Source organism: Lissotriton helveticus, chromosome 5_1 (assembly GCF_964261635.1).
Source record: "Lissotriton helveticus chromosome 5_1, aLisHel1.1, whole genome shotgun sequence".
NCBI lineage: Eukaryota > Metazoa > Chordata > Amphibia > Caudata > Salamandridae > Lissotriton > Lissotriton helveticus.
The window spans coordinates 1,062,218,981-1,062,232,975 of NC_136065.1; the positions used below are offsets into that span (position 1 = coordinate 1,062,218,981).

General features: G+C 50.7%; 1 protein-coding gene across 1 annotated transcript in view; it reads left to right on the top strand.

Annotated features, from left to right (window-relative positions):
• Positions 1-2,233: 2,233 nt before the first annotated feature.
• The window catches only part of OGA (O-GlcNAcase), a 621,684-nt gene continuing 609,922 nt past the window's right edge, over positions 2,234-13,995 (top strand). The window contains 1 exon segment of the mRNA XM_078643616.1: positions 2,234-2,717. Coding sequence (XP_078499742.1) covers positions 2,552-2,717 — 166 coding nt within the window. The 5' untranslated portion in view covers positions 2,234-2,551.

Consider the following 13,995-nt stretch of genomic DNA (forward strand, 5'->3'; position numbering starts at 1 on the left):
ATGATTTATTGGTTTAACGGATCTGCCAGAAATCGTTTCTGCGGCCGCGTCTCAGTGAATTTCTTGCAGTGCATATATTAATGCCAGTCCTGCTTACCGCTTTGATGATAACATGGAGGCTGGTGCTTGATGATTACATATTCTGAAAAATGAGGAAGTTGGATGAACAGAGAGGTTAAGTTCAATTTAATGAAATCAGTGGTTGTGGTGTACTGGAAGCCCGCATTGTACTCCGATATGTTGATCCATGTTCTTTAGCTTAAGCTGGATTGACGTAAAAAACCCACTCACGACCTCCGTTTCCTTTTTGCTGAGATACTCCATTGAATTGCTGCTTGGGCTGTGATTGGGCTTAGATTTCAGAGCAAAACCAAGTTATTTGGATTTTCGCCAGACTTCCAACTTTGATGGATGTTGCTTTTCGTGCATTACTTAATGTATGTTGTGATGAAGCCCTTATAAAGTTCAATTTATTTGTAATCTTTTGTTTAGTCAATTAACATTACTACAGTGTACATACATACAGCGTATATAAGTCACTTCACCAAAGGTAAAGGGGGCCTCATGTTGCTGTGCTTAGATGTAAATGAACAGTACTGCGAGTGTACAAGGGCCTGCCTCCCTTGTAAGCTGTGAATATTTCCTTTTGGGGTACTGCATATCTATTTACATTTAACGGGTGATTTCCAAATGTTGTCATCGTTTTCCTGCCCCTTTGTTTTCAATTATTTTAGTATAGAGAGGCCTCCAGCTTTTTTCCCTCCACAGAGTTTTATTGTTCGAGAAAAGGCTTAATATACTACGCATTGAAAGAAACTAGATACAAAGAAACAGAGATACAAAGGTTCATAGAATGCTCTCCATTTTTTTATTCTCTTTAAATGCAATATTTGGAAGGCGGTGTCTGTATGTAAAAAAATAATTTTAAAAAATCACGCTAGAGGTCTCCTGTACAGCGCTGACACATTTCCAGTTATTGTTGGGTGCACCGATGGGACAGAGATTATGTGTGCGTGAGAGAGATCATTTGTGTGTGTGGAAATAATTGCAAGTGTTTGCGTCAGAAAGATTGTGTGTGAGAGTGTATGTGAGAAAGTGATAATTATTTTGTGTGGTCGAGAGATTATGTGTGAGCGTTTGTGTGAGATTGTAAGTGTGTGTGTACGATAGAGACAGACAGATTGTGTGGGAGAGAGAGAGACTGTGTGTGAGAGAGAAATTGTGTGTGGTAGTAAGATTGTATGTGTGCGTGTGACCCTCTGTGTGTGTAATGTAATTACAAGTTGTATGGCTATTGACATTGTAAATGACAATGCCATTTATTTATCTGTTTTCAAAACCAACACATAAATAAAAATGTTGTCATTTACAATGCCAATAGCTCTAACTTTGGCAAAGGCGAGCCCGTTGCATTGTAAATGCTTGTTCTTATATTGGAATTATGGGTTTTGGGAGTTTTTTTGCTACTACATCTTGGTAATAGGTATTTTGTTTACATGGCTACAACTTTATCAAAAAGAATACGGGATTGCATAATCCTCACCTTCACGAGAAGGGCAGTGGCTTAACGGGGCAGGGCGTCCGACTTTGAAGCTAGGGAACCAGGTTTGAGTCTGGCGAGAGGTTCAAATATCTTGCGATTCTTAAGACAAAACACGGGACTAGGCTAACCAGTCACTCGTGAACCTGGGAAATATGGAAACTATCGCTACCTAAACTCCTTACAATAAATTCCTCAGGCTAAAGATAAACTACACATTCCCTTCTAGTATGCAGTCAATATTTCTATATGATAATTCAATACTACAGCACGGTCCCTTTAAGAGTTATTGCGAGCTCTGACGCAGAGCTCCTAGCAATATAACATATACATCCGATCGCGCATGCGCGCTGAGAACATCCGGGCAGCAGCCCTTTTTGGTGTGGTAAATCTATCAATACGACCCGCCCCAAAGCCCTTAGAAACGGGTGGATTTACGGACACCTAACATGGCCGTCGCGCTAAAACAAAAGAAAGAGCCAAACGCGCATGCGCGTTACGAAGTAAACACTCCACGACATTATGACAACTGAGCCGCGTCCTTCCTCTACGTATGTTACAGTTATCGGACTGGTTGAAAACGAAACCAAGAATTATGTACAAAGCAAAACGTATCTATAAGTCTCTGTCTCTTTTCTTTTCTTCGCCATGGCCCGGATGCTGAGTGCACCGGTTTGATCCGGTTCCTCACGCATGCGCAGGGACAATAAACAGGAAGAGCAGGGAGGCGGCGCAGAGTGTGCAACGGGGAGCGAAAGGGGACTCAATTATAGAGGACGACGCAGCACCGAGCTGTCACCCAAATCAGATCTGTCTGTCAAACAGAGCCCCTCTCAGTACCTGTCACCGTAACCGGGGCCTGCGCTGCACACAAAGGAAGCAAGTCTCCGGGCAGAGCCAGCGCCGCCACCTCCTTTCGGCTAAGAGGGGACGAGGTGCGCGCTGTGTCCCTTCCTAGGGCCCCTTCCACGCTTTGTATTCACTCTCCCAATTCCTGTCGCCTCTCTCACCATGGTGCAGAAGGATAAGCCGCAGCCTGGAGGAGAGGAAGCAGAGCTACCACCCAGCCCGTGCTCTGCTGCCCCGCCGGCCATGGTTCATCCCCCAGAGACTGTCGGGGAGGAGGCCGAGGCAGAGACTGCAGGCTCCCGCAAGTTCCTGTGCGGCGTAGTCGAAGGTGAGCAGATGTACGGGGAGCAACCCCCGTGGTGGGTAGGAGGGAAAAGAGTTGACTATAATGACCCTTGCTGATATGTCCATCGTCTCAAATGTTTAGCTCAACGTAAGCCATTGCCATAAGCTTGTGTAACCACCGGGGCCCAAAGCTTTGTCTGTGCAAATTGCTTTTAATATTCAGATTTGTCGTTTTAGACCTACGATTACGTAAGCTTTAGAAGGGCTGATTACTCATTTGGACCTTTTCAATGCCCCGAGGACAAACGATTAGGTTGAAAACATGTTGAAGGAGTGGGAATTGGCGAAGCGCTGTATAAAGCATTGATATTTTGCGAGATCTGCGGCTAAGGGCCTATCTTTAGATATAGTGATTATGATCAGCGCAGTCCAACTACCCTTCTTTACTTTGTTCTGCCACTACCTTTATTATTGTATTCGGGCAATATTTGAGATCCCCACCCCCTTGTTTGGTCTTTACCGGGGACGTAAGATTGTGCTGCTGAATCAGCATGCTCTTTCGACTGCCACCCGAGCCCAGCCACGTAACTCTACATTTTTTGCACGCGTCACCACGGTGCCTCGTAGACGCTGTTCTAAATTAAACGAGTGTATGGAAAAAACAGCCCTCCGCTGTATCGAGGTAGCTTAAATTCTAGCACGTTCTTTGGAAATTTTATGAGATTGAGATAAAGTAACTTTTCCAATGTAAGTAACCTTCGTCTGTTAAATAAATTAACTCAATTGCTAATATATATTAATATAAATTAGTGCAAATTACAGTGCTCAAGAACCTCTACCTTCCAAAATACATAATGGTTAAGTCTGTGAGCAAGAGTCGCAAAAAAGGGAGTGGCGACTCCTGAACGCTGCATAACACCAAGAAGAGCCAGGTAACTTAGACAAGCATTGGAAATGCAATAGGGCTTGCATTAGGAAAGTTTGAGCTATTGGTCTTATAAATGAATTTGTATTATTTTTAAAAATAGCTCAATTAAAAGCTTTGTCATTTACAATGCCAATAGTTATAACTTTCGCAAATGTGACACCTATAGCATTTGTAATGCAACATGTTTTGTATTTACGTGACTTAGATGTATTGATATTACAAATAACAATGGCTTTTAATTTTGTGAAATAATTAATACTTAAATAATGTATTTAATTTGTAATGGCAATAGCTTAAACTTTTGTAAATAACTTTTGTGAAGATTATGTTCATGTTTTTATTGTGACGAAAATCCAAGGACAGAAGTGAAGTATTAACATCTTTTCGTGATTTGTAATAAAGCGTGAAAGCTTGAAAACAGTTTGAAACATTGAAAGAACATATTTGAACCAGTGATGCTGTGGTTGCGCTGAGTGATGCTGTGGTTGCGCTGAGTGATGCTGTGGTTGCGCTGAGTGATGCTGTGGTTGCGCTGAGTGATGCTGTGGTTGCGCTGAGTGATGCTGTGGTTGCGCTGAGTGATGCTGTGGTTGCGCTGAGTGATGCTGTTGTGGTGCTGAGTGATGCTGTGGTTGCGCTGAGTGGTGTGTGCATCGGTGAAGCTTAGTGGGTGCATCGGTGGAGCTGTATGGTGGGTGCCTTGGTGGAGCTGTATGGTGGGTGCTTCGGTGGAGCTGTGTGGTGGGTGTTTCGTTGGAGCTGTGTGGTGGGTGCATCGATGGAGCTGTGTGGTGGGTGCATCGATGGAGCTGTGTGGTGGGTGCATCGATGGAGCTGTGTGGTGGGTGCATCGGTGGAGCTGGGTGGTGGGTGCATCGGTGGAGCTGGGTGGTGGGTGCATCGGTGGAGCTGGGTGGTGGGTGCATCGCTGGAGCTGTGTCAGTGGAGCTGTGTGGTGGGTGCCTCGGTGAAGCTGTGTGGTGGGTGCCTCGGTGGAGCTGTGTGGTGGGTGCCTCGGTGGAGCTGTGTGGTGGGTGCCTCGGTGGAGCTGTGTGGTGGGTGCCTCGGTGGAGCTGTGTGGTGGGTGCCTCGGTGGAGCTGTGTGGTGGGTGACTCGGTGGAGCTGTGTGGTGGGTGCATCGGTGGAGCTGTGTGGTGGGTGCATCGGTGGAGCTGTGTCGGTGGAGCTGTGTGGTGGGTGCATCGGTGGAGCTGTGTGGTGGGTGCATCGGTGGAGCTGTGTGGTGGGTGCATCGGTGGAGCTGTGTGGTGGGTGCATCTGTGGAGCTGTGTGGTGGGTGCATCGGTGGAGCTGTGTGGTGGGTGCCTCGGTGGAGCTGTGTGGTGGGTGCCTCGGTGGAGCTGTGTGGTGGGTGCCTCGGTGGAGCTGTGTGGTGGGTGCCTCGGTGGAGCTGTGTGGTGGGTGCCTCGGTGGAGCTGTGTGGTGGGTGCCTCGGTGGAGCTGTGTGGTGGGTGCCTCGGTGGAGCTGTGTGGTGGGTGCCTCGGTGGAGCTGTGTGGTGGGTGCCTCGGTGGAGCTGTGTGGTGGGTGCCTCGGTGGAGCTGTGTGGTGGGTGCCTCGGTGGAGCTGTGTGGTGGGTGCCTCGGTGGAGCTGTGTGGTGGGTGCCTCGGTGGAGCTCTGTGGTGGGTGCCTCGGTGGAGCTCTGTGGTGGGTGCATCGGTGGAGCTCTGTGGTGGGTGCATCGGTGAAGCTGTGTGGTGGGTGCATCGGTGGAGCTTAGTTGGAGCATCAGTGGAGCTGTGTGGTGGGTGCATTGGTGGAGCTTAGTTGAAACATCGGTGGAGCTTAGTGGCTGCATTGGTGGAGCTGTGTGGTGGGTGCCTCGGTGAAGCTGTGTGGTGGGTGCCTCGGTGAAGCTGTGTGGTGGGTGCATCGGTGAAGCTGTGTGGTGGGTGCATCGGTGGAGCTTAGTTGGAGCATCAGTGGAGCTGTGTGGTGGGTGCATTGGTGGAGCTTAGTTGGAGCATCGGTGGAGCTTAGTGGGTGCATTGGTGGAGCTGTGTGGTGGGTGCATTGGTGGAGCTGTGTGGTGGGTGCATTGGTGGAGCTGTGTGGTGGGTGCATTGGTGGAGCTGTGTGGTGGGTGCATTGGTGGAGCTGTGTGGTGGGTGCATTGGTGGAGCTGTGTGGTGGGTGCATCGGTGGAGCTGTGTGGTGGGTGCCTCGGTGGAGCTGTGTGGTGGGTGCTTCGGTGGAGCTGTGGGGTGGGTGCTTCGGTGGAGCTGTGGGGTGGGTGCATCGGTGGAGCTGTGGGGTGGGTGCATCGGTGAAGCTGTGTGGTGGGTGCATCGGTGGAGCTTAGTGGGTGCATCGGTGGAGCTGTGTGGTGGGTGCATTGGTGGAGCTTAGTTGGAGCATCAGTGGAGCTGTGTGGTGGGTGCATCGGTGGAGCTGTGTGGTGGGTGCATCGGTGGAGCTGTGTCGGTGGAGCTGTGTGGTGGGTGCATCAGTGGAGATGGGTGCATCGGTGGAGCTGTGTAGGTGGAGCTGTGTGGTGGGTGCATCGGAGGAGCTGTGTGGTGGGTGCATCGGAGGAGCTGTGTGGTGGGTGCATCGGAGGAGATGTGTGGTGGGTGCATCGGCGGAGCTGTGTGGTGGGTGCATCGGTTGAGCTGTGTGGTGGGTGCCTCGGCGGAGCGGTGTGGTGGGTACATCGGTGGAGCTGTGTGGTGGGTGCATCGGTAGAGCTATGTGGTGGGTGCCTCGGCGGAGCTGTGTGGTGGGTGCATCGGCGGAGCTGTGTGGTGGGTGCATCGGTGAAGCTGTGCGGTGGGTGCATCGGTGAAGCTGTGTGGTGGGTGCCTCGGTGGAGCTGTGTGGTGGGTGCCTCGGTGGAGCTGTGTGGTGGGTGCCTCGGTGGAGCTGTGTGGTGGGTGCCTCGGTGGAGCTGTGTGGTGGGTGCCTCGGTGGAGCTGTGTGGTGGGTGCCTCGGTGGAGCTGTGTGGTGGGTGCCTCGGTGGAGCTGTGTGGTGGGTGCCTCGGTGGAGCTGTGTGCCTCGGTGGAGCTGCGTCGGTGGAGCTGTGTGGTGGGTGCGTCGGTGGAGCTGTGTGGTGGGTGCATTGGTGGAACTGCATCGGTGGAGCTGTGTGGTGGGTGCATTGGTGGAGCTGCGTCGGTGGAGCTGTGTGGTGGGTGCATCTGTGGAGCTGTGTGGTGGGTGCATCTGTGGAGCTGTGTGGTGGGTGCCTCGGTGGAGCTGTGTGGTGGGTGCCTCGGTGGAGCTGTGTGGTGGGTGCCTCGGTGGAGCTGTGTGGTGGGTGCCTCGGTGGAGCTGTGTGGTGGGTGCCTCGGTGGAGCTGTGTGGAGGGTGCCTCGGTAGAGCTGTGTGGTGGGTGCCTCGGTAGAGCTGTGTGGTGGGTGCCTCGGTGGAGCTGTGTGGTGGGTGCCTCGGTGGAGCTGTGTGGTGGGTGCCTCGGTGGAGCTGTGTGGTGGGTGCCTCGGTGGAGCTGTGTGGTGGGTGCCTCGGTGGAGCTGTGTGGTGGGTGCCTCGGTGGAGCTGTGTGGTGGGTGCCTCGGTGGAGCTGTGTGGTGGGTGCCTCGGTGGAGCTGTGTGGTGGGTGCCTCGGTGGAGCTGTGTGGTGGGTGCCTCGGTGGAGCTGTGTGGTGGGTGCCTCGGTGGAGCTGTGTGGTGGGTGCCTCGGTGGAGCTGTGTGGTGGGTGCATTGGTGGAGCTGTGTGGTGGGTGCATTGGTGGAGCTGTGTGGTGGGTGCATTGGTGGAGCTGTGTGGTGGGTGCATTGGTGGAGCTGTGTGGTGGGTGCATTGGTGGAGCTGTGTGGTGGGTGCATTGGTGGAGCTGTGTGGTGGGTGCATTGGTGGAGCTGTGTGGTGGGTGCATTGGTGGAGCTGTGTGGTGGGTGCATTGGTGGAGCTGTGTGGTGGGTGCATTGGTGGAGCTGTGTGGTGGGTGCATTGGTGGAGCTGTGTGGTGGGTGCATTGGTGGAGCTGTGTGGTGGGTGCATTGGTGGAGCTGTGTGGTGGGTGCATTGGTGGAGCTGTGTGGTGGGTGCATTGGTGGAGCTGTGTGGTGGGTGCATTGGTGGAGCTGTGTGGTGGGTGCATTGGTGGAGCTGTGTGGTGGGTGCATCGGTGGAGCTGTGTGGTGGGTGCATCGGAGCTGTGTCGGTGGAGCTGTGTGGTGGGTGCTTCGGTAGAGCTGTGGGGTGGGTGCATCGGTGAAGCTGTGTGGTGGGTGCATTGGTGGAGCTTAGTGGGTGCATCGGTGGAGCTGTGTGGTGGGTGCATCGGTGGAGCTGTGTCGGTGGAGCTGTCTGGTGGGTGCATCGGTGGAGATGGGTGCAACGGTGGAGCTGTGTACGTGGGGCTGTGTGGTGGGTGCATCTGTGGAGCTGTGTGGTGGGTGCCTCGGTGGAGCTGTGTGGTGGGTGCCTCGGTGGAGCTGTGTGGTGGGTGCCTCGGTGGAGCTGTGTGGTGGGTGCCTCGGTGGAGCTGTGTGGTGGGTGCCTCGGTGGAGCTGTGTGGTGGGTGCATAGATGGAGCTGTGTGGTGGGTGCATAGGTGGAGCTGTGTGGTGGGTGCATAGGTGGAGCTGTGTGGTGGGTGCCTCGGTGGAGCTCTGTGGTGGGTGCATCGGTGGAGCTCTGTGGTGGGTGCATCGGTGGAGCTCTGTGGTGGGTGCATCGGTGGAGCTCTGTGGTGGGTGCATCGGTGGAGCTCTGTGGTGGGTGCATCAGTGGAGGTGGGTGTATCAGTGGAGCTGTGTGGTGGGTGCATCGGTGGAGCTGTCGGTGGAGCTGTGTGGTGGTTGCATCGGTGGAGCTGTGTCGGTGGAGCTGTGTGGTGGGTGCATCGGTGGAGCTGGCTGGTGGGTGCATCAGTGGAGCTGTGTGGTGGGTGCATCGGTGGAGCTGTGTGGTGGGTGCATCGGTGGAGCTGTGTGGTGGTTGCATCGGTGGAGCTGTGTGGTGGGTGCATCGGTGGAGCTGTGTGGTGGGTGCATCGGTGGAGCTGTGTGGTGGGTGCATCGGTGGAGCTGTGTGGTGGGTGCATCGGTGGAGCTGTGTGGTGGGTGCATCGGTGGAGCTGAGTGGTGGGTGCATCGGTGGAGCTGGGTGGTGGGTGCATCGGTGGAGCTGGGTGGTGGGTGCATCGGTGGAGCTGGGTGGTGGGTGCATCTGTGTGGTGGGTGCATCTGTGGAGCTGTGTGGTGGGTGCATCTGTGGAGCTGTGTGGTGGGTGCATCTGTGGAGCTGTGTGGTGGGTGCATCGGTTGCATCCCACACTCATTGTTTCAAGATAAAAGTATGCAACTTGCCACCATGCTTGAAATGCACGCAGAAAGAAAGCTTACTAGTTAGAAAGTATTAGGCAAAGTAGGACACTGAGTGAAAATACGCCTGCAAATGCTCACAGCCATGTAAAGTTACAGAAAGCCCCCTGAAATGATAAGTGTGTTATATTCAAATAAAGGTACAGTAACCATAGTTAAAACGAGTCTTTGAGGCATAAAGTTTGAAACGCAAACACAAGAAGAACTCACTTAAAAAGTAGCAAACATGCATAGTTCCTATGTAAAAAAATATATTTCTCCTAAATCAGAATGTAAATAAACGACCAGTGTTTTTTTCTAAAAATGGTACCCAATGTGCCACGCCTGCTTTTGACTCAGTTCACCAACACAGCAATGTTGGGCACCACGAGACATGCGCGTGACTGAACAGTTAGAAATAACATAAGGCACCATGTGACGTTTAAGAATAATGCTGAACATTATACAGTACCATGTTGCTCATTAGTTGGACAGCACATGACACTATATTGAATTTTCATCTGCCATGATGTGCAACGCTTGCGTCCTGCCTGTCGGGGGTTGTAGTTTGCTGTGTTTAGTCCTGGGTGAGATGCCGTACTCTGAGGGTGGAGATTAGAACCAGTTTGTTGTTTATTGATTCTGGACTCTGGGAGCGAGGAGGAGAAGGAGGGACCCCCACAGATATGCTCTGCTGACTACTGGGAGCCTACACAGCGCAGGGACACGCAGACATAACAAGCACTGGTAAACGCAATCATTTTCGCCAAGCATTGGTAAATGCATTGTAAAAAAAGCGGAATGAAGTCCCAGGCATCAGAGCTAGGGAAAGTTTAGTGTGCAGGCTAGGGAACGTTAAGTAAACGAGTCTGGGAGAAGGCAGACAAGCCCTCGGCATTGCTGTGGTGGGGAGGGGGAGGGGCGGGGAGAGGCAAGAAGGGAAGAATAGGGGAGAGTAAGGGTGACGAGACGCACGGGGAGCAGCAGCCTTTGATGTGCCGGCCGGCCGTGGGCAATGAATAATTAGGGGAGGAGAAATGCCAGAGCGCACGCTGGGGTAAGCTTGTGGAGGGAGGCTGGTGGCTTTGATGCTGTGCACGCGCTTTTTCACGGGCACAGCATCAAATCGCCCATTTAGTTAAGCTCTGGATAAGCCCCAATATGTCTCGACATCTGCAATGCTTGCGCATTGGCAGAGGTCGAGCCCTAAAAAGAAGTGAGTTACAAAACCAAGTTTAGTGCTTGTTGCACATCTATGGCTACGGATTTTGTATATTTGAAGCAGATCAGAAAACAATTTCGGGCGTTCTAATCCCGGAACTTTTTTTGCCATGAGTTGTTTTAAAATCTGTCTTTGATGTCGAAAACAACTTTTACTGAATATGACAACAGTATATTCTCACATGCACAATATTGTTGGCCAAACTGAAACATTCCGAAGAGTGGCCCCAATCTATAATCGAATATTGAGACGGGTACACAACAGTGCCTTAAGACTGTAACAATGTAAAACTTGGTAACATCGAACCTGAACATTTTTTTGGGATTCTTTTAAGAGCTATTGTGTTTTGTGCTTTTTTTACAGTGAATCATGAACATGGAAGATACATGTATTCTTTACCAAAGTCAATACAGTTGTTCTTATCCTGCCTCAACCTTGTAGTGGACCATAGTGGCCACTTTTGTTTTGATATGCGTGTTCTATCACGTGTAGCCTTCCGTTCTGCACAGGTGAATTATGTAAATAATCAAGTATCCCTTGCCATATATTGTACAGATATTCGAAGTCACTGAGGAGTTCCATGACTGTCTAGAGCAAATGTCATCAATCTGTGGGAAGCGACCCCCGGGGGGCCCGGAGTCTTGGGAAGGGGGTCGCGCACTTCTAGGCCTAACTTCTGCCTGGAATACAAAACATGCTCTTCATTTTGGAAAAAGTCAACTGCGATCATTAAAATGCTTCAGCTGAAGTTAATTGATTGTCATGTGAAGTTAATTGATTGTCATGTACTGTAAAAACGGAAAAGGCCCGGCAGACAGATAAAAGAATCCTTTGAATAAGCCTTCATGCTAGTGTGCCTTTCTTGCCTGAAAGCAATGCAAATGTACATTAGGAGTTCATCTGCAAACGTAAAGGAGTGGTTCTGGCTTTAACCCCTTGCATGCTTGTGACGGAACCGTTCCGTCACAAGCCTCGGGTGTGCTGTGCTTGTGACGGAACGGTTCCGTCACGGCCCGCTCGCCGCGCCTGCGCGGCGCGAATTCCGCACCTGCGCTGAGCGTTTTATTGGGCGGGCGGGGCCGTGACGGAACCGTTCCGTCACAAGCACAGCTCATCCGAGGCTCGTGACGGAGCGGTTCCGTCACGAGCACGGGAGCGCCGTGCGGCTGCCCCGCCCCCTTAGCACGGCGGCGGAATAGCCGCCGCAGTGTAGGGGTTAATTGCTCGATTCACTTCAAGCATTGTGATGGCAAAGATGTATTTTTTTGTGTGGTGGTTAGCAACTAGGCTCTGAAGTGTGATTTTAATGATAACTGTATTTATAGAGCGCTTAGTACCCCATAGGAGATGTTGAAGGGACAGTTATGCAAAAAAACAAAAATGCATTAATTATGGTCTGATATTACACAAATATACATTTTGCCAGCTCCATTTTATCCTAAAACTCTTTGCACATTTTGTAGGAGTCTATCTTGTAGTGTTTGTAATGTAAGTATAAAATAATGTCTTAAACATTCACAGAGCTTTCTGTCACAGGCTGTGACCTCATAGCACTAAAAATACACAAGTCACTATTTTCCACCGCACCAACCAAATGTAATTCTGTGCCTCTTTGGTTACAGACAGACCTATGCAGTGCATGAAATAGAGGTTTTATAATGCACTATATAGTGCGTTTCCCACTGAGTAACAACTTTAAAAAAACATATTTTTCCTTTTAGCTACTTATTTTATATGCAACTACCTGATGGTATAAGTCCTAAAAAACAAACAAAATATATTGCGGCTGATTTAGGAGTGTCAGTTTTTTATAAGCTTCTGCGGCACAAGCATCAGAATCATATCTATGAGGCGAGACAGTCACCCTGCTTGGCCTTCTAGATATAGAGTTAGACAAAACAGTGTAAGTCGCTGCGTTGCCTTACTCTATGTCAAGATGGCGTGCCAAAACCTTACGCCTCCCCACAGCAGGCGTAACGAGGAGAAATGTTTTAATTTCTGCTCGTTTTTTCCTCTTTCTATGTGTGCTGCATTCTGCAGCATACATAGAAAGAGGAAAACCCTCTCAGGATTGTTTTTGTGTAGGAAGGTGTTCCTTCCTGCATGTTAGACCTGGCATCATTGGCGTGAGTCTACCTTCCATTTTGACGGATTGCCTCCTCTGTTTTGATATGTTTTTGCTGGTTATATGCTTTGGCCACTGCCCCTCTGCAATTCAGTGCCACAGTGCAAGTGCTCCTTATGTTAAATTGATGTACTAATTAGGGATTGCATGATTGGGTTATTTGATTTACTTGTCAGACCCTAGTACAGTGCACTATGTGTGCCCAGGGCTTGTAAATAAAATGCTGCTGGTGGGCTTGCCGCATTGGTGTGCCACCCACAGAAGCAGCTTGTACAGTGTGTCTCAGGCCTGCCATTGCACGGCCTGTGTGCAGTTTGTACTGCCATGTTGACTTGACCAAGTGCACCCACTTGCCAGTCCCTAAACCTTCACTTTGCTTCATATCATACACCCCTATGGTAGGCCCAAGGGCAGGGTGCATTGTAAGTATAAGGTAGGACATGCTCTAGTGTGCGTAGCATTTCCTAATAGTGAATTACAGCCATTTTCGTTTTTCACTATTGCAAGACTACCTGTTCTCCATAGGCCAGAATGGGAAGGTATATTATTACATTCTTATAATCCTAACTGACTCAGGGAACATGATAGAAATTCGAATTTAGTATGCCTGAACTCAGAATGATAAAATACATCTTTTAGTAAAGTTGGTTTTAACATTCTGTGTTTGGAAATACCACTTTTAGAAAGTAGGTATTTTCTTGTCTAACTATCCAAAGCCTGCCTCTGCTAGGTTGTGTATTCCTTGTCTGGAGTTTGAGTGACAGGGCTGGGGGATTCCAAGAGGCAGGATGAGTCAGCCCAGTGGTGAATAGGGAGATCTGCATCTAGATGGGAGGGAGGAGTTGCACCTGGGACCTGAATAGGGCTGGGCCTTCCCTCCACAATGCTGTCTCCACCTACTGGGGTGTGGCTGATGTCTCTGCCCTACACTGTGAAAGAAGAGATGGAATCATGTCAACAAAGTGCTCCAGGGCTGTGCTTTCCCTTCACAATGCTTGCTCCACCTCCTGTGGGGCGTCTGATGTTTCTGCCCTGCACTGTGAAAGGCAAGGAGGAGTCCTGTAAATAGAGTGCTCAGGAACTGGTTTGGACTTCGGAGAACAAAGGATTTTGGGGTATAAATAGTGGTACTTAGACCCAAGAACTTTAGATCACTTCTGGGGGCAGGAAACCTTTTGCCAAGGAGAAGAATCTAGGAAGTTACAGGAGTCTGGACTGCCCCTCTGCCAGTGTGCTGTTTGCTGGGTTGGCCTGCAGTGGTTTCTTCATTGCCAAGGAGAAGGAACTTTTTAAGGACTTTCATCATCCTCCGAATATTCTCCAAGGGCTTGAACTTGTGCTTGCCTCTTGCTGAAGTCTCGGGGACAAAAGACTTCACTACCAGCTCCCCCTGTGAATTTCCTTGCTGAGAATTCTATCTACAGACATTTGGGTGTCGCTGGAAGTCCAACGCACCGAGAGGAATCGTGTCGCCGCCGCAGCTAAGATCGTGGCATCGCCGGAGAAGCGTGCCGCCACCTCATCTCCCTGGAAGCGTGTCTTCATCAAAGCTGCCTGCTGTCGCATCACAGGAGAAGCGTGCCGCAGGGTCTGTTGCAGCTCCAAAGAGTCGTCGTAAGGCTTCCAGGGCGCCTACGCAGCATCATCGCATTGTCGCATTAAGGGCGCCATCTTCTCGCATCGCAACCGGATCATCGTATTAAGGCGCCATCTTGCTCATCGCAACGCCGAGAATCTACGCATCACCTCCGCA